Source organism: Lutra lutra, chromosome 13, assembly GCF_902655055.1.
Source record: "Lutra lutra chromosome 13, mLutLut1.2, whole genome shotgun sequence".
Classification (NCBI taxonomy): Eukaryota; Metazoa; Chordata; class Mammalia; order Carnivora; family Mustelidae; genus Lutra; species Lutra lutra.
This window is the reverse complement of record NC_062290.1, coordinates 56,782,876-56,803,599: the sequence shown is the minus strand read 5'-3', so window position 1 is coordinate 56,803,599 and position 20,724 is coordinate 56,782,876. Positions and strand designations below refer to the sequence as shown.

Sequence of the window (20,724 nt, the reverse complement as noted above, 5' to 3'; positions counted from 1 at the left end):
TTTCCGAGGGGTTCTTCTGAAGCAAACTTTAAAGTTATCCCATTCAGCATCTTCTCTGTCTGCTTACTGAAACGTAACACTAGTAGCCACAGGATAGAAACAGATGCTGGGGCTCTATACCATGTGCCTCTAGCATTCCCATGATTGACACGACTGGAAAAAGTTGGGGGATGATGAACATAATTGTAGATATGCGGTTGGTGACAGCCATCTTGAGAGTTCAGTAAGCGACTGCTTTTGCCCTATTTTGAAACATGGGTGCTCTTACCTTTGGCAAAGCCACATGCTCAGAAATCCAGGGTCTTTGGTTGTTTTCTGGTTAACCAAGAAGTTAAGAAACAATAACCATCACCTCTGCTTATCATGCTGTTCAGAGTATTTTAAAAATGCACTCAGTCAGCATGCGTTTATAGAATTTTAACGATCTTAGTTGCATGTTTGGGGTAGGCGGTCAGCGCCAGCAGTTGGAACAGGTGCTGTTGCAATTCACTGATGGCTCTGGATGAATGAAGAGATTAAATTCAGTGTCTGAATCAAGAGGCAAGTTGATGTGGAAGTTGATTTGCTTTTGTTTTTTGTTTTTTAATCTTTGACATGCATTATTCTTGTAAATTTTCTCTTTCCCGTCCAAGGTGGAATTCTAGACTCCAAAATGATCCTAATTGATTAATGATCCTAGCTAATAAAGGTATTTAAAATAGTATTTGGTTCAAAGGTTTTATTGCAGTACCATTAGAAACCACTCATCCTAAAAAACTAAGTTGGAATAGATTTAAGAAGAGCTTATTTTAAAAATTAATTCCATGCTAAGTACAGCTAATTGAATGTGAGTATAGCAAATGCATTGGACACTGGAAACATTGAAAACTCTGTTTTCATTTCAAACAGAAATATAACGATGCCCTCATTATCAATGAGCATGCACGGATGAAAGATGCTCTGGATTACTTAAAAGACTTCTTCGCTGATGTCCAAAGTGCAGGATTTGATGAGACTGAGCAGGACCTCACTCGTAGATTCGAAGGTGGGTGGTGTTAGAGGAAAAAGCCAATGGAACCTGGCGACTCCAGGGCAGGATACTTATATTGTATTGCATTTAGTTTATGATGATGCTCAGGGAGTTGTCCTGGGCTTAAGAAGACAACTATAGACACCAGGACTATTAAGCTTCAGTGAAATATGGTACTAATGGAAAAAATATGCTGCTTTCACTATTTCTTAATTTAAAAAAGGAAAAATGGGATTTGCAAAGGACACATCCCATAGAAATTATAATAGGTAGTGGCAATTTTTTTCCATCTGTAAGAGACTATTTTTTTCAGTTAAATTAGCCAACATGCATCATTGGTTTTTGATGTAGTATTTAATGATTCATTAGTTACGTACATCACCCAGGGCTCATCAGATCAAGTGCCCTCCTCAAATGCCCATCACCAGTTACTCCCCCCACCACCCCTCCCTGTCCCTTCTTCAACCCTCAATTTGTTTCCCAGAGTCCAGAGTCTCTCATTGTTGAGAGGTGGTGGCATTTTTTTGTTCAACTTTTAGTAATTTTACAAAGCTTTAAAAATATTTTTTAAAGTGTTTTAATGATTTAAAGAGATTATAATTTATATATACTACATATCAATTTATATGTAGAAGAAAACTGAGATGGCCCATAATCCTATTGTTCTTGGATTAAGAAGTATATAGGAAGATTTGAAATAAAAAGTAAGTCCTTCTTTTCCCTCTCTCCAAATCCTTTTCCTGAAGGTAATTGCTGCTAATAAATTTGTTTGGCTTATATCAAAGTATTAAGTATACATAAGTGTAGCCCAGTGGTGTGCTGCTATGCTTTGAGCACCCAGCTGTCTGGGGAAAAATAAGTATGCATTTATTGCTGCATTTTTAATATATGCATTAAAGCAGTGGTTATTACTCTTGGGATTCTGGTCAAAGATTGAGAGATTAACTGAACTATAGATAAGGTCACGTGTTCTAAATTTCTAGACTTTATAAGCCATTTACGGAATGTTCCCTTTTTGCAGAAAAACTGAAGGAACTGGAAAGTGTTTCCATGGATCTCACCAACGAGAACCCTAAACTAAAAGATCTCTCCTTCATCTTGCAAGAAGAGTACCACTTAAACCCAGAGAGTAGAACCATCCTCTTTGTGAAAACCAGAGCACTTGTGGATGTAAGCTTCTTTCTTCTTGTGGATAACAAATCGACCCAGTACAAAAAGACATTCCTTTCCTCACTGCTCTGCAATCAGGCACTCACCCAATTAAGTGTGGGTCTGTTTCTGGGCTTCCTATTTTGTTCTGATTATCCGTTTGTTTATCCTTATACGAATACCTTACTATCTTCATCACTCTAGTTTATAGTAAGTCTTGGTACCTGTAGAGCAAGGACTTCATTCATTTTTTGTTAACTAAAAACAATTTTAGCCATCCTCTGAGCATGTAATGGTATCTCCCTAGGGTTTTAAAATTCATTTTACTATATTTGCGTTTCAACTAATACATTTGAGCATTTTTCATAAACTTATAAGCCATCCATATATCTTCCTTGGTGAAGTGTCTGTTCATATCTTTTGCCCATTTTATTTTATTTTTATTTTTTTAAAGATTTTATTTATTTATATGAGACAGAGTGAGAGCCAGAGAGATCACAGAAGGAAAGGGAGAAGCAGACTCACTGTTGAGCAGTGGGGCTCGATCCTAGGACCCTGAGATAATGACCTGAGCTGAAGGTAGATGCTTAACTGACTGAGCCACCCAGGCGCCCCTCTTCTGTCCATTTAAAAATAGGATTTGAGGGGCACCTGAGTGGCTCAGTGGGTTAAAGCCTCTGTCTTTAGCTCAGGTCATGATCTCAGGGTCCTGGGATTGAGCCCTGCATCAGGCTCTCTGCTTAGCAGGGAGCCTGCTTCCTCCTCTCTCTCTCTCTCTCTCTCTCTCTGCCTGCCTCTCTGGCTACTTGTGATTTCTGTCAAATAAATAAATAAAAATTTAAAAATAAATAAATAAAAATAGGATTTGATTGATTTGTTTATCATGATATTGTTGAGTGTTTAAAATATTTTTTTTATATATTCTGACAAAAGTCCTCTGTCAGCAATGTGATTTTTAAATATTTTCTTCTGATCTTTTAATTCTCTGAACAATATCTTTTACTGATTGAAAATTTTAACTTTCCATAAATTCTATTTTACCAATTTTTTTCTTTTTGGAGATTGTGCTTTTGGTGTTGTATATAAGAACCCTTTGCTTACCCAAGATCACAAAGATTTGCTTTGTTAGCTTCTCCAAGTTTTATAGTTCTGCAATTTACAATTTACAGTTACAATCTATTTTGAGGTATGGGTTGAGATGCTTTTTATCTTTTTCATGTGGCTATCCACTTGCTGGAGGACTGTATGTTGAAAAGATTGTCCTTTCTCCATTGAATTGTCTTTGTAACTTTTCGAAAAATCAGTTGGCCTTTTTACGTAGGTCTATTTCTGGATTCTCTATTCTGTTACATTCATCTACATCTATTTATCCTTTCACCCTTCCTATACTGCTTTGATTAGCTTTATGGTATGAGTCCTCCAACTTTTTTCCTTTTTTCAAAATTTTTTTAGCTATCTTCCTTTGCCTTTCCATTTATATTTTAGAATCAGCTCATTCACATATATGAAAAATCTTCTGGGATTTTGTTTGGGATTGCATTGAATCAAGAGATAAAACTGGGGGGCGCCTGGGTGGCTCAGTGGGTTAAAGCCTCTGCCTTCGGCTCGGGTCATGATCCCAGGGTCCTGGGATCGAGCCCCGTGTCGGGCTCTCTGCTCAGCGGGGAGCCTGCTTCCTCCTCTCTCTCTGCCTGCCTCTCTGCCTACTTGTGATCTCTGTCTGTCAAATAAATAAATAAAATCTTAAAAAAAAAAAAAGAGAGAGAGATAAAACTGGGGGAAAGTGACATCTTAACAATATGGAGTCTTGGGGGTGCCTGGGTGGCTCAGTCGTTAAGCATCTGCCCTCAGCTCAGGTCATAATCCCAGGGTCCTGGGATCAAACCCTGCATCAGGGCCCTTGCTCAGCGGGAAGCCTGCTTCTTCCTCTTACACTCCCTTTGCTTGTGTTCCCTCTCTCACTGTCTTTCCCTCTGTCAAATAAATAAATAAAACCTTTTAAAAAACGAAACAAAACAAAATAGTATGGAGTCTTCCAATCCATGACCATAGTATATCTTTATCTCTTCTGTATTAGTTATGTATTGCTGGTAACAAATTACTTTGAAACTTAGTGGCTGGAAACAACAAACTATTATCTTACAACATCTATAGATCAGGAATCTGGGAACAACTTAACTGGATGATTCTGGCTCAGGATCTCTCATCAGGCTATAGTCACCTCAAGGATCCTACTTGAAAGGCTTAACTTCCAACCATATCTGCCTGGCTTCTCCACAGGGCTGCCTCAGAGCATGGCCGCTGGCCTCCTCTAGAGTGAGTGATCCAAGAGAGATTGAGAGAGTATGCCTAATATGGAGGTCATAGTCATTTTGTAACTTCTACTTGGAAGTGATCACATCTTCCATTTTTTATTTATTAGAAGCAGGTCAGTAAGTTCAGTTCACATTTGAAGGGAGGGGATTACACAAGAATCTGAAGACCAGCGGGTGGAGATCACTGGGAGCCACCCGAGAGGCCACCTACCACATCTTCTTTTTATCACTGTTTTGTCGTTTGCAGCATACAGATTCTGCGCGTATTTTACTAGACTTATACCTAAGTGTCAATTTTTTAATGCTATTGTAAATTGTGCTTGTAGTTGCTTATTGCTGGTGAGAAAAAATACAACTGACTTCTGTACATTATCTTATGTCCGGGGATCTTGCTAAAACTCACATATTCTTCACAATCACTATTCTGAACATTGCTTTTTTTTTTTTTTTAAAGATTTTTTTTTATTTACTTGACAGACCGAGACAGCCAAAGAAGGAACACAAGCAGGGGGAGTGGGAGAGGGAAAAGCAGGCTCCTGGCTGAGCAGGGAGCCCGATGTGGGGCTTGATCCCAGGATCCTGAGACCATGACCTGAGCCGAAGGCAGACAGTTAAAAACTGAGCCACCCAGGTGCCCTTGAACATTGCTTTTTTCATTTAAAAAAGGTCTCAGAGATTAAATTATATCAGATCACAAAAATCTTAACCATTATATTTAATTGCATAGAATTCAATTCCAAAAAACTTTTTTTCTCAGGTTTGTCAGTCAGAGAACTACTTACTAAAAGTTTTTCCTTCTTGCAATATATCAATATCGAATTAATAGTTACACAAATGTGGTCTACAAATAGTGTCCAGGGGCACCTGGGTGGCTCAGTGGGTTAAACCTCTGCCTTCCGCTCAGGTCATGATCTCAGGGTCCTGGGATCAAGCCCTGCATCAGGCTCTCTGCTCAGCGGGGAGCCTGCTTCCCCCTCTCTCTCTACCTGCCTCTCTGCCTACTTGTGATCTCTCTGTCAAATAAATAAAAAATCTTAAACAACAACAACAACAAAAAAACCAACAAATACTGTCCAACTGATAATTGCTTTTGATTTTCAGGCTTTGAAGAAGTGGATTGAAGAAAATTCTGAGCTCAGCTTTCTAAACCCTGGCATATTGACTGGACGTGGCAAAACAAATCGGAACACAGGTACTATATTAGTGAATTAGATTTAGGATACTATAAGATTATTTATAATATATTCAAATTCTTTTTTAATGCTTGCATCAGTCAGGGTTCAACTAGAGAAGCAAAACCATTAAGTGATTATACACTCATACATATATACATATATATGTTGCTTGTGTGTAGACACAAACACACACAAACTCATAGGGATTTGGGAATTAGCATGCACAACTGGTCTGGCAAAGGAAGTCCGAAATACATGGGGTAGGTGGACAGGAGCAGGTCTGAAACCCACAGGTGTGAGCTATTTGGAGTCTCTGAGGTCTTGGACTAATGCCTAAGCCCTCTTTCAAAGGGTTGATTGATTATGTCAAGTCATCCAAGGATAAATCCCTTTTGTAACTTAAATGTCAAGTGATTAGGAACTTTAATTATGTCTGTGAATTCCCTTCACAGAAGCACCTAGATCAATAACCGGGTACTGTAGTTCAGCCTAGCCACAGCAAAAAGCCATCACAGTGCTCAAATACAAAAACTTATAGACATCTCCTCTTCCCATAGGTTCTTCGGATGAAACCAAAGTTATTTTTTAAAATATTGTTTGAGCATGTCACTCTTTTTCTCTAATTTTCAACCAGTAAATTTAGATTAGCTGGAAATAAAAATGTTCTGTTTCTATTTTATTTTTTTTTAAGCTAGAGATGCTTTTATGTGTATTATATATTTTTTAATATAAAAAAAAAAGTTCAGGCACAAAATCCTGCAGTCTAGCTACAGTGGTTGAAGGATGAAGGGGTGCCTCTATAATCCTCCAGGAGGATCCCTGGGTGGCCAGCCCTTACCTGACATTCCCGTAGCCGTGCTCCCCAACCCTCAGTGACCAGCCGGGACAGATACTCATTCCGTTCCTCCTGTTCAGTTTTGTGTCTAATAAGCAGTCCCCATCCTGTCAGTCCTCAGGCATCACTCTTGCACTTTCCCCTTATGCAGATTTTAAACTTTGGGAATATAATAAGTATATTCAGATTTCGAAAGTTTGGCCTACCAAATGAAGTCCAATACCACATTACTGCAGTTGGAATTCAAAGCTCTGCCGTCTGACTCTAACATGAGTTGATTTTCAAACTTTGTTATTTCTTTACAGATAAGCATTCAAGATAGTTTCTTGTTTGTTCGTTTATCCATCCATCACCCATCCATCCACATTTATTTAGAAACTTATTCTGTACCAGTTATTGTGCTTCTGCCAAATAGCCTTCCCCAACCCCAAGACTGGTAGAGTCCCACAGATGCAGTTCCTATGATATCAATATTATACCAATTTTATCAATAACTTCCTATTGATCTCCTTCTTCCATGAGATCCTTGTAGATAAAAATGACCTTTTAACCATTGTATTTGTATCTGACAAACTATAATTGCTGAATAAATGATGAACAAGTAGATGACTAAGTTTAGAAATTCATGAAGTATGGTGTCTGTCTTGGGCATGCTCATTATTCACTAGAAAATGATGGTAAAAAGAAATTGTTTTGGCCTTAACAAAATATATCTGAAGATTTTGGCTGCCAACGTACAGGAAAAAACTAGAACTTTTATAAATTCTCTTAAGTCGGAGGTGGAGACCACTGAAATTCTTTTCCTTCTCAGTATATCATTGGCTGAGGACTGTACACTGTTAGGGTTTCAGACTTAAATTCAAGGCCTGGTTCTGCCACTAACTAGCCTGTGAGTTTATCATACTTCCAAAACCTCAAGGTCTTCATCTGTAAAGGAGAATTGTAATACTTAAACACATCAGCCTCAAAGGGCTTTGTGAAATTCCATTAAGTAGTTGTGATACTGTTTTGCCAGCTGTAAAGTCCTATACACATGCAAAGGCATTACAATGAATTGTTTTGCAAAAAACTATGAATTGTTGATAGTTGTTGATAGTTTTGCAAAGAAAAAAAAATCCGTATTTGTTTTGCGATAGAGTTGCACAGCTGGTTAGTACCACAGCTGGGATTTGAACTCAGGCAGTCTGTGGCAGAGTCCAAATTGTTGAACATCACCCTAATGTCCTCTCTAAAACAAGGATAGGAATAGACCCTACTGCCTAGGGTTGTTTTGACATCATGAATATAAAGCACTTATCACAGTATTTGGCACGTAATAACACTCCGTTATTAATGGTTACTTTTCAAGGGTAAAGTTCCCTCTTTGATAAGTTGTGTAATGAATGCCCTCTGACTCTGACTCAGGCATGACGCTCCCAGCACAGAAGTGTGCATTGGACACATTTAGAACCGATGGAGATAAAAAGATTCTGATTGCCACTTCAGTGGCTGATGAAGGCATCGACATTGCTGAGTGTAATTTGGTCATCTTGTATGAGTATGTGGGCAATGTCATCAGAATGATTCAAACCAGAGGTGAGAAGAGCTTTGATTCCATTACTAAACGGCTGGTGATTTCTCTGATTTGTGAGTGTGTCTGTCACTTAGAAACATACTCTGTCCTAGTCATTGTGCTTCTGGCTTTTTCTCCTTTACTGAGCCATTGTGGCTGTAGGACCATTGGCACCATGGACTCTGGCGTCTTTGGCCCCAAAGGCAGCTTACTTGATCAGGATTGTGTGGGTACAGTTTTGCCCACTAATATATGCCCCATTTTAATTCTTGTTTATGATGAGTACTGTTTACTTGACCAACATTGACTGACATATTTATGGAAAGATAATTCCCACTTGGATTGAGACTTTGGCATCCAACGTGTGGACCCTTCATGGTTGTGCTTTTGGTAATGATGGGCCCTTGTATTCTAGAAGAGATACTCCATAGAATTCTTCTCACTTGAACTAGGTAATCTCCCAACTAGCCTCTCTTCCTTTTTCCAATTTCTGTAACAACACCTACATTTTACTTCCTGAAAAATAGCTCTGGGGCTGGGCATGTCACTGGGCATGTCTGGGCATGTCACTTCCCTGTATAGAGACTCCAGTATTTCCCAATTTACATGGTGTTAAAAAGCTCACAATCCAGCACCAAATTATCTTTCCAACCTATTTCCCATTCTTCCCCTTTGTTCGTTATCCACTTCTGCCAACCTGACTTCATTATTTTCTCCTTTTTGAAGAAAGCGCTCATGTACTGCTACTCATAACCTTTGTTTTACTTCCTCCCTCTCCCCCTGCTTCTGTATCACCTGTCCCTGATTCCCCAGCTGGCAATAAACTTGAATGCCCATATTTCTTTACATTTATCTTCCTTATTTTACTTAGTATTTCTACCTGTATTCTGGTGACTGTGAACATATCTATTAAAGGGTCTTGAGGGAGGATCTATTCATTATTCATCTTGGAGTGCTCACGGTGTCCTCCTGAGTGTTCAAGTTGGATTGTCTTTAAGGCAGTGTCTCTGATAATGTAGCTGTCCTGTTACACTGCCTGGAGACCGACCCCCCAAGGAAGCCAGCCTAAGCCGCGCCCCTGGCTTAACATGTAGTTTAATATGGAGGCACACACCTGCATTGGGGTTTGTGCTCTAACAGCTCAGCTTTCCTATGAAAGCGGGTATCAGTGAATCAGAATTGAATTTTAGGAGTACCCCTTTGTTTACCTCTTCTCAAATTTATCAGAGTTTTAAGTCAAAGACACCAAATACTTATTTTCTGATAGGCAGAGGAAGAGCAAGAGGGAGCAAGTGCTTCCTTCTGACCAGCAATGCTGATGTAATCGAAAAAGAAAAAATAAACATATACAAGGAAAACATGATGAATGAATCCATTTTAAGGCTTCAGACGTGGAATGAAGCAGTATTTAAAGAAAAGGTAAGTCTTTTAATCTGTGTCACTCTTGCAGAATCTGACCATGAGTAACAAACAGAATGTGAGGGTAGTTGGTGCCTTTTATCATATTGCTCTGAGTGTTACATGAGAACACTAAGTTTATGCTTAAAATTTTGTCCTGCAATAAACATCAGATTCATTCTGCTTTGGGTCTCAGTGAGATTAAAATATATGTTATTAGCACTAATACTTGGAGTGAGGTTTTTAGTTATAAAAGGGCAAACTGAGTTAGATGGCCCTCAAGTTGGTAGCTCATCCTGAGGACTGCACCCTAACATGGCAAAACACAGCCTTCAAATCTGTCGCTAACATCCGGAGTCCTTGGAGAAAAGCTCCCCATGCCCAGTGCACGTTAGAATGCCTGTTTGTAGGTGTGGGTAGGAACGCACACTGTGGAGTGGTGTATCTGTTTAGTTCAGCCTCTTGGTAGTGACCTTCATTTTACTTCAATTTCCTCTATAACACAGAAGCATGGAACCAGACTGGGAAAGGTCAAGAAACAGAAACACGCAAATACACGCGCACACAGGCTTACGTGCATGCACATACAAGCACCCCCACACTTTCTCTAGACCCTTTGCAGAGACTTTCATCTTGGGATCTCTGCCACTTAGAAGATGTGTGACCTCAGGTAGTTACTCTGTCTCTTAAATCTGTCTCCTCATTCGTAAAGTTGGGAATGTAATGGTATTTAATTCACAGGGCAGTTTTAGGGATAAAATGGGGGTATATGCATTGCTTAGCACAGTACCTGGAATCAAGTAAGTGCTCAAAAAATGAGAACTGTTATAGACTGAGGCATGAGGCAGACTTTAACTTCACAGAGATGAACCTTACAATTCAGTAGACCAACTCCATAGTGTCCATAATTTTGAAAAGTCATAATCTCTTTGCTCAAAAATAGTTTTGAGAAGCAGTGGTCTAAAGTAAATTAACACTTATTTTAGGACGTAAAAGGACAGCTTTATGTCAGTATTCACTCATTTTTAGAAAATTTCTACCTAAGTTTAGAGACTAAAATATTTAAAAATACTTCTTCGATATTTTAATTGAGGAGAATTGCAGGGAAATTTTTTAGTTCCTCTTTAATTTTCCTCCTGAACTTTACTGAGAATAGAGGTTTTTCACTGAGTCATCTTCCCCTTTTGTAGCATATGTTGATGTTGGCAGTAAAATCTTTAAAACAGTAATAGCTTTACTACCCATGACATAATTTTTGTCTCTTCCACTGGGTGATCAATGACATAGACTCATGTGTGGCAGGGGAGAAAGAGTAAAAGCCTGTTGAGGGAGACAGAGGCTCAGCTATACCCAGACTCTTTTGTAGCCAGCTCACCAGGACAAGGAATGGGATGAAGAGAGAACAGGTTAAACATCTGTTGAAGAGCATCTGGGATTCCCCTAACAGCCATAGAAAATGGGCAGAGGTGGGAAGGGATGAGAGGGAGCCCAGAACCAGTGTAGCCAGGACCTTTTGGTGGCTGGTCATTCCGTGGGTGGGGCTGGGCGTTCTGGCTCCCCGCAGGGTCTGCCCTGACATCACAGGCAAGGGTGGCTACCGTGTGCAGGGCAGAGCATGGCTCCCTCCTTGGCCTTCTCTGACACTGCTAGGTGGGAGTGTGCAGACGCTTTGTTAAAGTGGAAATCTAGGTGCCCACTCAGTCTTTGCTGGCATGGGCTGGGGTTAGACCATAGCTGTTTGTTCCATTCTGTGATGTTTGGCAGAAGTAGAATAGCCATTGTCTAAAAGTTTTTTGTCTTGCTAGGCTGCCTCTTTCCTGGTCCTTTGACTAGAGAGAGTAAAGTAGGCTTCTGTTGAGACACCTTTTTTTTTTTTTTTTTTTGAGACACTTTTTTATCTGTGTCCATAGGCATTTCCGGTTGCCAGTTCCTTCAGTCTCAAATCTGGGGTAATAGGAGATAAAAAGAAAACCCAGGTTACTCAGTACCATTTTGTTCTTAGGGTTTTGTGTTTTCTAGCTGTCTCCCTTCCTCTCTTGACCCTTCTAAATCTTCTTAGGTTTATTTTATCTATAATGTCCAGGTTTAAAAAAACAAACAAACAACTTTGTTTATTTGAGAGAGAGAGAGAGTGAAAGAGAGTGGGGGGAGGCACAGAGGGAGAGGGACAAGCAGACACTCCCCATTGAGCAGGGAGCCTGACGTGGGACTTGATCTCAGGACCCCTGGGATCATGACTTGAGCCAAAGGCAGATGTTTAACCATCTGAGCCACCCAGGCACCCTATAATGTCCAGGTTCTTAGTTGTACATAGGCATGCCCTAAGTTTTGAAGTAGAATGCAGTCATACTATATACAAGCATTTAACTTTACTGTAACTCAAAGTACTCTCTGTGGTCAGAAGGGGAGAGAGAAAAATGATTTAGGGGATGGGGACTCTTCTGCCTGCTGTTCCATTTAATGGGTCTCTGTCCTAGAAGTGGGTATAACTATACGTGAAACAGTCAATATATATGTTTATATTTATGAATGATTTAAAAATTTTTGCCAACTACTAAAGTAGAAAGCAGGGGTCACATGATTGTTTTATGAACATCTTTAGTATTTCATGGGCATCTTTTTTTTTTTTTAAGATTATTTCTTGTGAAAAGCAAGAGAGTAAGAGAGTGAAGGGACAGATGAAGAGGGAGAGGGAGAGAGAATCCTTAAGCAGACTCCCTGCTGAGCACTAAGCCTGATATGGGGGTCAATCCCAGGACCCTGAGATCATGACCTGAGGTGAAACCAAGAGCCAGCTGCTTAACCAACTGAACCACCCAGGTGCTCCCTTTATGGGTATCTTTGATGCAAAAATTTAAAGGCTCATTGGAGGTCACAGTTAAACACTGACTAAATAAAGAATTAGAAAAACCCAATAAAATTATCTATGGGATTTTTATAAACAAAGTCAGGTACTGTATGTTCATGGAAGTTGTAAATGAATGAATGATAATACGTGTGTGTGTGTGTGTGTGTGTGTATTTGCATGCACACATGCATAAATACCTCCTAGTTTTACCGTTGTACTGACAAGGTGGGTTTTGTTTTTGGTTTTTTTGGACTTTTGCATGTAGATTCTCCAGATACAGATGCAAGAAAAATTCATCAGGGATAGTCAAGAAAAAGTAGAACCTGTACCCGATAAGGAGAATAAAAAACTGCTTTGCAGAAAGTGTAAGGGCTTTGCATGTTACACGGCTGACATCAGAGTGTTAGAGGTAAGTGAACTTTGAGCAAAGAGCACTGGGTCATTTTTTAGCACTAATTAAACTTACTATTGGTGAGATGTTTGTGGAAGAATATAATTATTTTTGTTGTTATCATGGCCATGATATTTTAAAAAGCCAAAAAATTTTGAAAGAAACCTGTAACAATGAAGAAGAAAAAGAAGGCATTTAATTAAATATGACATAGCCATTAAAAATAATAATGGTCATGCTAAATGAGTGGGGTATCTGGGGTTAAATCCTGGAACAGATAAAGAATATTAATTAGAAAAAGTAAATATATGTAGTGCCATTAACAGTAATGTTTCAATCCTAATTTCTTAGTTTTGACAAATACACTGTGGTATGTTAGATGTTATCATTCAGGGAAGCTGGGTGAATGTGATACAGGAAATGCCTGGACAACTTTGCCCTTTTCTATAAATCTAATGGGACTCCAAAGTAGAGTTTATTAAATGAAATGAACATAAAGCTTATGTATAATGAAAAACTTCTTACAGACTGTGGTGAAGTAGAAAAAATAACAAGGAAACAAAGTTGTTAATATGCTGTGAGTTTTGGGGTGTGAAATAATAGTGACAATACCCACATCGCTCTCAACTGTAACAAAGACATTTTCTTTGTCCAGAAAAAGACTAGAGGAAATATACTAAATATATATTTCACAGTGAGACTCCATGATTTTTCCTATTTTATGTTTTCTAAACTTTCTTTTTGGGATATAAATCACTTTTTTATTTTTTTTTGAAGAATTTATTTATTTATTTGACACAGAGAGAGATCACAAGTAGGCAGAGAGGCAGGCAGAGAAAGAGGGGGAAGCAGGCTCCCTGCTGAGTGGAGAGCCCGATGCAGACCGATCCCAGGACCCTGAGATCATGACCTGAGCCAAAGGCAGAGGCTCAACCCACTGAGCCACCCAGGTGCCCCATAGATCACTTTTATAATGAAAACAAAATATCTCCTTATTTTAGAAAATCTGGTTAGTTGTTTTTTTTTTTTTTTCCTCCTTAAAAATTTTGGATAGAGGGGCACCTGGGTGGCTCAGTGGGTTAAGCCTCTGCCTTCGGCTCAGGTCATGATCTCAGGGTCCTGGGATCAAGCCCCACATCGGACTCTCTGCTCAGCAGAGAGCCTGCTTCCCCCTCTCTCTCTACCTACTTGTGATCTCTCTCTCTCCGTCAAATAAATAAATAAAATTGAAAAAAAAATTTTGGATAGAATAATCTCCAAAGACAAAAACTGCCTGTAACTCCATTGCTCCTGATAGAAGAGAGGCTGGTTCCGATGATGAGTTATTAGGATTCTCTTTGGTCTTTGGAAAGCTGGTCTCTCATCAGTCCAATGGAGCAAGAAGCGTAATATTAAGGGTGATACTAGCAAATTCCCATGCCTTTGCAAATCGCTTCTTTAGCTAGAAAATGTCCTTTCAGCTCCAATTTGAGTGATTTTTCTATTGCAAGGGCCCTTTGTGATTGTTTTCCTCCCGCCCTCCCTGCCACCCTCCCAGGGGCCCGTATATTGGGTCTCCATTTGCTCTGTACAGAGTGGCGTTTCTCAGATTAATCTAAAGTTGACTGTAGTTGGAGCCTCTGGACACATTAGTCTGTGACCCTCTGCAGATCTGCATTGACCCTTCGTTGTTCTCTGTATCCTTTGGATTGTGTCTGTCAGGTAAACTCAGGCATTGGAGAGCTTCAAGAAATACCCGCTTTTGTTTCCGAACTAATAAAGAGTATCTACTTTCAGAAGCTCGGTTGCCCAGAAACTTCTTAGTCCTCGTTTTCATGAGATGGCCCCTATCTCCTCACTTGGCATCCCCATGCTCACTTCCACCCTTGGAACTGGGAGTTAAGTTGCATGAATTCTAGTCTGGCCTTCAGTGAATGCATATTTCCTTCTTACCCCATCTGTCACATAAGTGGGATCCTACCTGCTTTTCATCTCAGATTGTTGTGGAGTTCATTAAAATCACAGTTCGGTCCTGGTTCTAATGTTCTGTTTTGTATTTTATTCAATCCCTTTGTCTGTAGGACTGCCATTACGCTGTGGTTGGAGATGCTTTCAGGAAGTGCTATGTGAGCAAATTACACCCCAAACCAAAGACCTTTGGGCATTTTGAGAAGAAAGCAAAGATCTTCTGTGCCAGAGAGGACTGCCGCCATGACTGGGGAATCCATGTGAAGTATAAGACATTTGAGATTCCAGTTATAAAAATAGAAAGCTTTGTGGTGGAGGATATTGCAACTGGAGCTCAGAAGCTATATGCAAAGTGGAGGGATTTTCCTTTTGAGAAGATACCCTTTGATGCTACAGAAATGTCCAAATGACCTTGGGTCCTCAGTCTTTAGCTACAGGCAATGGGTGACCTTAACTGAAGAAATTAGCCCCAGTGGGTACAGTCATGGATTGCTTGTATACCACTGTGAAGACACTTTACCCAAACTTGTATCAAACTGAATATGTCACTTAACTTCACCCTCTTTTTATTGTTTTTAGCAGTTTGAACTGTATCACATATGTACAACACAAGTGATAACAGCACTAATGTTCTGTAGGCCAATGGAGCTCTAAGTACTTGGGAAAAATTAAAAAGCCTTAACTTCTTTTCCGATCTTTCCTTTCACAACTGACTGCCAGTGTAGCCACTCAGTACACACTGGAAGGAAGGAAGGAAGGAAGGAAGGAAATGTTGAAAGTGTTTCTACCATAAACTGACTTTTGCCCTTAACATACTGAAATTGTTCTTGTTCAGTCCCGTAAGACTGTCCCACCTCCTCCGACTTCAAGGATTAGTTGCAAATCCAGGGAATCACCTGAGCCTCTCATTGACGGCATAGATCAGAGGTTCCCCTGACCTCCTTGAATTTGATTAATCTGCTAGAGGAGCTCACAGAACTCCGAGAAACATTGTATTTTCTTAATCACCTGTTGACTAGAAAAGGATATAACTCAGGAACAGCCAGATGGGAGACATGCATAGGACAAGGTGTGGGAAGGGACAAGGAGTTCCCATGTCCTTTCCAGATCTCCACCTGTTCAGCAGGTGGAAGCTCTCCAAACCTTATCCTTTGGGATTTTATGGAGGCTTTCTTATGTAAGCATGACTGATCAAATCATTGGCCTTTGGTGATTGATTCAACCTCCAACTTCACTCCCCCGGTTGTTAGGGGGCTGGACTGAGAGTTCCAGCCCTAGAATCTGAGTTGGTTGTTCTGGCAACCAGCTCCATCCTTAGGTGTGGTCCAAAAGCCATGTCATTAGCATAACAAGAGACCCTTTGTCACTTGTGTCACTTAGGAAATTCCAAGGGTTTTAGGAGCTCAGTGCCAGAGCTGGGATGAAAGCCAGAGATATTTATTATGTAAATCACTATCTCACCAGTATCTCTTTTTATATGTAATTGCCTTTTTTGGATGCTATTGTTTAAGAACCCTAATAGGATGTTTAAAACACCTACTGGAGATTTGAGAAAAGTTCTTGCAAGTATCTAAATGGTCCAATTTGTTTGAAGGGGAATGGTCCTCTCTTCAGCCAACAGAAGGCAGACTGAAGGTGAAACAAAAAAAATCTTAGAATTTCCTTATTGGATTTTTGCCCTGAGTCAAGCCATTGCCAGGCACAGAGCCTGGAACAGAGTTAGGCACTCGGTTACTATTTAATGAAGGAAAAAACCTGGTAGATAGAATGCAGACTCTTGACTGATGCCTAAATGCTGGTCATAAGATTTCTCGGTCAAAAGCTGTATGTCAGAACCAAGTGGGGAGTCTTCATGGGCACGTGCCCCACCCCCATTAGGACATCTTGGCAGGGTGTCCAGCCATGTGTACTTAGTGAGATTCCTCAGGTGGTTCAGATACAACCCATTACACACCCACAGGACCTTGTTTCTCTATGGTTCCTGCTAGTGCTGACATTGTGATGGGTTTTTCACCTGATGAGAAGTTGCCTTCAATCAAATGCCTGATTGTGTAATATGAGAAGTTGCCTTCAATCAAATGCCTGATTGTGTAATAAGGAAACTCTGATTCCTGTTTTTACAACTGGTATTATTACTTGAGTTTATTTAAAAATTTTTTAAAATTTAAATTCAATTTGGTTAACCTGTAGTGTATTATTAGTTTCGGGGGGGGGCGGGGTAAAACTGATATTATTACTTGAATTTAAAAGACAAACCATCAGGTCAGCATTTCCTCCATCAAGTCCTGTGAAACATACACTCTGTGAGATGCTCTGATGAAAACATTCTTGTGGTCAAGACAGGCTTCTGAAACAAATGCTGCCAGCCCGCCCTTCAAATGAGTGATTTACACCATGACTGTCATTGTGTGCTAACAAGACCCCTTTAACTCAGTGGTTCCCAAAGATGCTGACCCTGGAACCCCTGTTCTCCAAGGGACACCACTCCCATCCTGTGGAAGTCCCACAGCAGGTGAGCAGTCTTGCCACAGAGCAGATAGAGCCCAACTGGAATGTTAATTTCAGGATCATATCAGGTACTCTTTTATCATACCACGTAGTAAAACTACACATCTCACTCAGCAAATCTGCTCCTAATATGTAGACCTCTGTTCTTGGGATGTGAACTATTAAAACTATCAGCTATAATTATATAATTGTTGTTTATGATAATTAGGCTGTCTGGGTGAACAAAAACTACTTGGGTGTTAAACTCTGTTTGTGGTCATGACATTTAACAGCTTCCTCAGAAAGCAGCCAGGGAAGCTTACTGTTTTTCTGGAAGTAAGTCTGCATTGCTTCTACGTAACCCTGACGGGTACTCCACTGTCCTCACATAACCCTGAAAGGGAAACTGGGCTCAAGATATGGTTCTTCATTTTGGTGATCTGGAAACTCCCAACTTTAGCATAGAGAATACTAGGAGATAAATCTCTAAGATTATGAACTACTAACTATTATACCAGAGCTGCTGGTGGCTACATTCCCCAGGCACAAGGAAAGCCTAGAATGAGGTAAGATGAGAGGAGAAATGACAGGGAGGGAAGCTGAGTTTGAGTCACTAGATCCAGTCAAGCCTATGGCTGTGGCTACCTCTGTTTTTCATTCTATGAGCGAATTATTGGTGGTTTTTAAATTTTATTTATTTGACAGAGAGCACAAGTAAGCACAGTGGCAGGCAGAGGGAGAGAGAGAAGCAGGCTCTCTGCTGAGCAGAGAGCCCGATGCGGGGCTTGATACCAGGACCCTGGAATCATGACCTGAGCTGAAGGCAAAGGCTCAACCCACTGAGCCACTCGGGCGTCCCAAGCCAATTGTTATTATTAACATTTTTGCTTAACCAGTTTGAGTTGTGCTTCTAAAATCACTGTGAGTCATTACTACTACACCCCTCCTGGAGGTGACTCTCATCTGCTAATGGCTGTCCCAAAGCCCAAGACATACGTGCTTATTTGCTGCATTAAATAAGTCTGTTGGTTAAGACAGTGTGCGCACCGAAGAATGCCTGCTTTCCTAGGAAGGGTCAGGTGTAATGGATTTGGAAAACTGTTAACAAAGGAGAAGAGAATCCCAAGGAGAAGAAGAGGACTGGCAGGCACCTTGAACAAGAGCAGCAAACATTTAGTTTGGAACGAGAGGACTAGTGGCTTCTTGAGAAACTAGGCCAAAGGAACTTATTTGTTTGGTTTTGTCATGGGCCAGGGTGTGACACTGGACATTTTATTAATGAACAGGATATGGGATGCGTTTGGAGGCAGAGGAGTCCAGAAGTGAAGGGACCCTCTTCTAGACGACACAGACACAAGACTCTGTCTCCACATAACCACGGAATGTGAGGAGCTAGACAGCTCCCCAGGAGCACAGTAATGGAGAACTAAGGTGGTAGAGGTCTGTTTTCTCAGCCCTTCTTTGTGTTTTTATGTTAGGACTGGTCTTTATTTAAAGGTCATGGGCTTTTTTATACAACAAGTTTCCGTCTGTAATCTTAGGAACGCAAGCTGGGCCCCAGGAACCTCGGGGGCAGGGTTGCTCAATAACCTGTCTTGTTCCTCATCTCAGGAGAGGCAGAGAGAGGACTCAGTCCTGGGTGTTCGGATGGCCAGGCCACATTCGCTGAGTGCTAAATTTGAGATTTAAAATTTGTTACAAAGAGATGAACCTGGGAGCTATAAGGTGACCTGTTATGAGCCATAACCCCCAGGGCATCTCTTTGGAGATGGGACCTCTAAGGAAGTGATTAAGGTTAAATAAGGTCATAAAAGTGGGGCTCCGATCTGATCCAATTAGTGTCCTTAAAAGACACCAGAGAGCCAACTCCTCCTCTTTCTCTTCACATGAGCATGAAGGAAAGACATGTGAGAGGACAGGGAGGAGGTGGCTGTCTATAAGCCAGGAAAAAAGTTCTCACCAGAAAATGAATTGACTAGAAACTTGAGCCCAGACTTCTAGCCTCCAGAACTAGGAGAAAATACATTTTTGATGTTTACACTACCCAGTCTATGATATTTTGTTATGGTAGCTGGAGCAGACTATGATGAACATAAGCAGGTAGGTAAACTATAGAACGTAAAATGAAAAAAAAAAAAAAAAAAATGATCTGCTCACCATATTTGCTACTGCTACCTTCTTGTCTGCTCCCAAGCAGGGCAGAGAAATCCTGTTCCTCAGCTCTTCCACTCCCCCTACCCCCCCGCCCCCACAGTACAGATGTTGTAAAAGCAGAACTTGAAGGTCTCCCGGCTTCAGGATACTGTAGTCTGAGACTTGCTCTGCTCGAAATATTACAGACGAGAGCTTTACACACAACACAATTCAGTTCCAAAGTCAACAAGTTTTCCTTGAAAATAGATTTAATCTTATTCAAATTACAAATGTTCTAGGTCTCCAAAACCACCTCCAAAGTTCTCCTCTGGACAAATGAAAAGTTTTCTAGGGAAAAGTTCTGAAGAGAGTGAAAGAAAACATTACTTTTTTTTTTTTTTAAGTGTTGATCCATCAAAAGGTACATAATCAAAAAATGTCAGTGTCTGACCTGTCCACGAGGTGCCTGGATCATTCCATCTGAAGGAAAAAGGCGGAAGGGAGAATCACAATCCCCACCGTGATTTGCGGTGTGAGAATGTTTTCATCTACCATGTCAGTTCATACTGGTATAACAGGCAAGGACCAGTGGCCCTCAAGGGAAGGCTTCATGGAGCAGAGGAGAAGAGAGAGGAACAGAAATGAGGACAAGGGATGGCTTCTGAGAAGACTGACTAGTGTCCAGCTGAACATTAACAGGCCAAGAGTGAAAAATCAACATTCTGTGATCAATGACTTTACAGACAAGCCCAAGTTCTCTCTTTCTGGCACTACTGACATTCCCACCATTCTAGCTTCCAAATTCTAGAAAAAGAGAAAAAGATCCACAAAAATAGAGAATGTAGAAACTGCTCATTCTGTGCCTGGAGGAATGGCACCGGTACTTCAGTGCTCACACGCCTCCATGCGGGGATGCTCTGCGCCAAGGACCCGGCTGGCTAGTGGCGCTTTGCTCCCCTGGTGCAGCTCCAAGCCCGGGGCTCTGAGCGCAGCTCGCCTACTTGGCCATCTTGCGGATCATGTAGTTGAGGATGCCCCCGTTGTGGAAATAAGTGAGCTCCACGTCTGTGTCGAACCTCATGATGGCCTGGAAGGTCTTCCCAGTATCCAGCTGTGACGACAAAGAAGCAGAGGAGAACCAGTGGGGGAGGAGGCTGGGCAGCTGTGTCAGGAGGTACGCCCCCTCTGCCCTCAGAGCTGCCCCTCAAAGCGTGGTCTGCACACCAGCAGAGCCAGTGGCACATGGGGGCACGTGCTGTCCTGGCTCTAGCCCAGACCCAGTGAATCAGGGGCTATATTTGGACCAGCCCCCCAGCCGACTCCTCTGTGCAGCAAAGCACCACGGGGTATGAATGATGGAGATGACGGACACCCAAGGGCCAAGTCTCTCGGCAGCAGCTCCTAGTGACATTAGACCTCCTCTGGGAGCCATGTGTCAGCAGAGGTCTCACTGAGGTGGTCCCTTAGGCAGCTGGTCCAGCTGCT

At 41.1% G+C, this 20,724-nt stretch overlaps 2 protein-coding genes across 6 annotated transcripts in view; one reads left to right on the top strand and one right to left on the bottom strand.

Moving 5' to 3' along the window:
• TOPORS (TOP1 binding arginine/serine rich protein, E3 ubiquitin ligase) overlaps positions 1–15,306 on the top strand; it is a 59,304-nt gene extending 43,998 nt beyond the window's left edge. For all 5 annotated transcript variants that reach the window (XM_047700436.1, XM_047700435.1, XM_047700441.1 and 2 more), the window contains 7 exons: positions 889–1,024; positions 2,031–2,179; positions 5,575–5,665; positions 7,888–8,058; positions 9,303–9,454; positions 12,547–12,690; positions 14,733–15,306. In XM_047700436.1, coding sequence (XP_047556392.1) covers positions 889–1,024; positions 2,031–2,179; positions 5,575–5,665; positions 7,888–8,058; positions 9,303–9,454; positions 12,547–12,690; positions 14,733–15,029 — 1,140 coding nt within the window. In that variant the 3' untranslated portion in view covers positions 15,030–15,306. The remainder of the gene's footprint in view (positions 1–888; positions 1,025–2,030; positions 2,180–5,574; positions 5,666–7,887; positions 8,059–9,302; positions 9,455–12,546; positions 12,691–14,732) is intronic.
• Positions 15,307–19,490: 4,184 nt separating this feature from the next.
• Positions 19,491–20,724, bottom strand: part of ACO1 (aconitase 1) — a 58,202-nt gene continuing 56,968 nt past the window's right edge. The window contains exon 21 of the mRNA XM_047700442.1: positions 19,491–20,350. Within this exon, the coding sequence (XP_047556398.1) occupies positions 20,237–20,350 (114 nt within the window). The 3' untranslated portion in view covers positions 19,491–20,236. The remainder of the gene's footprint in view (positions 20,351–20,724) is intronic.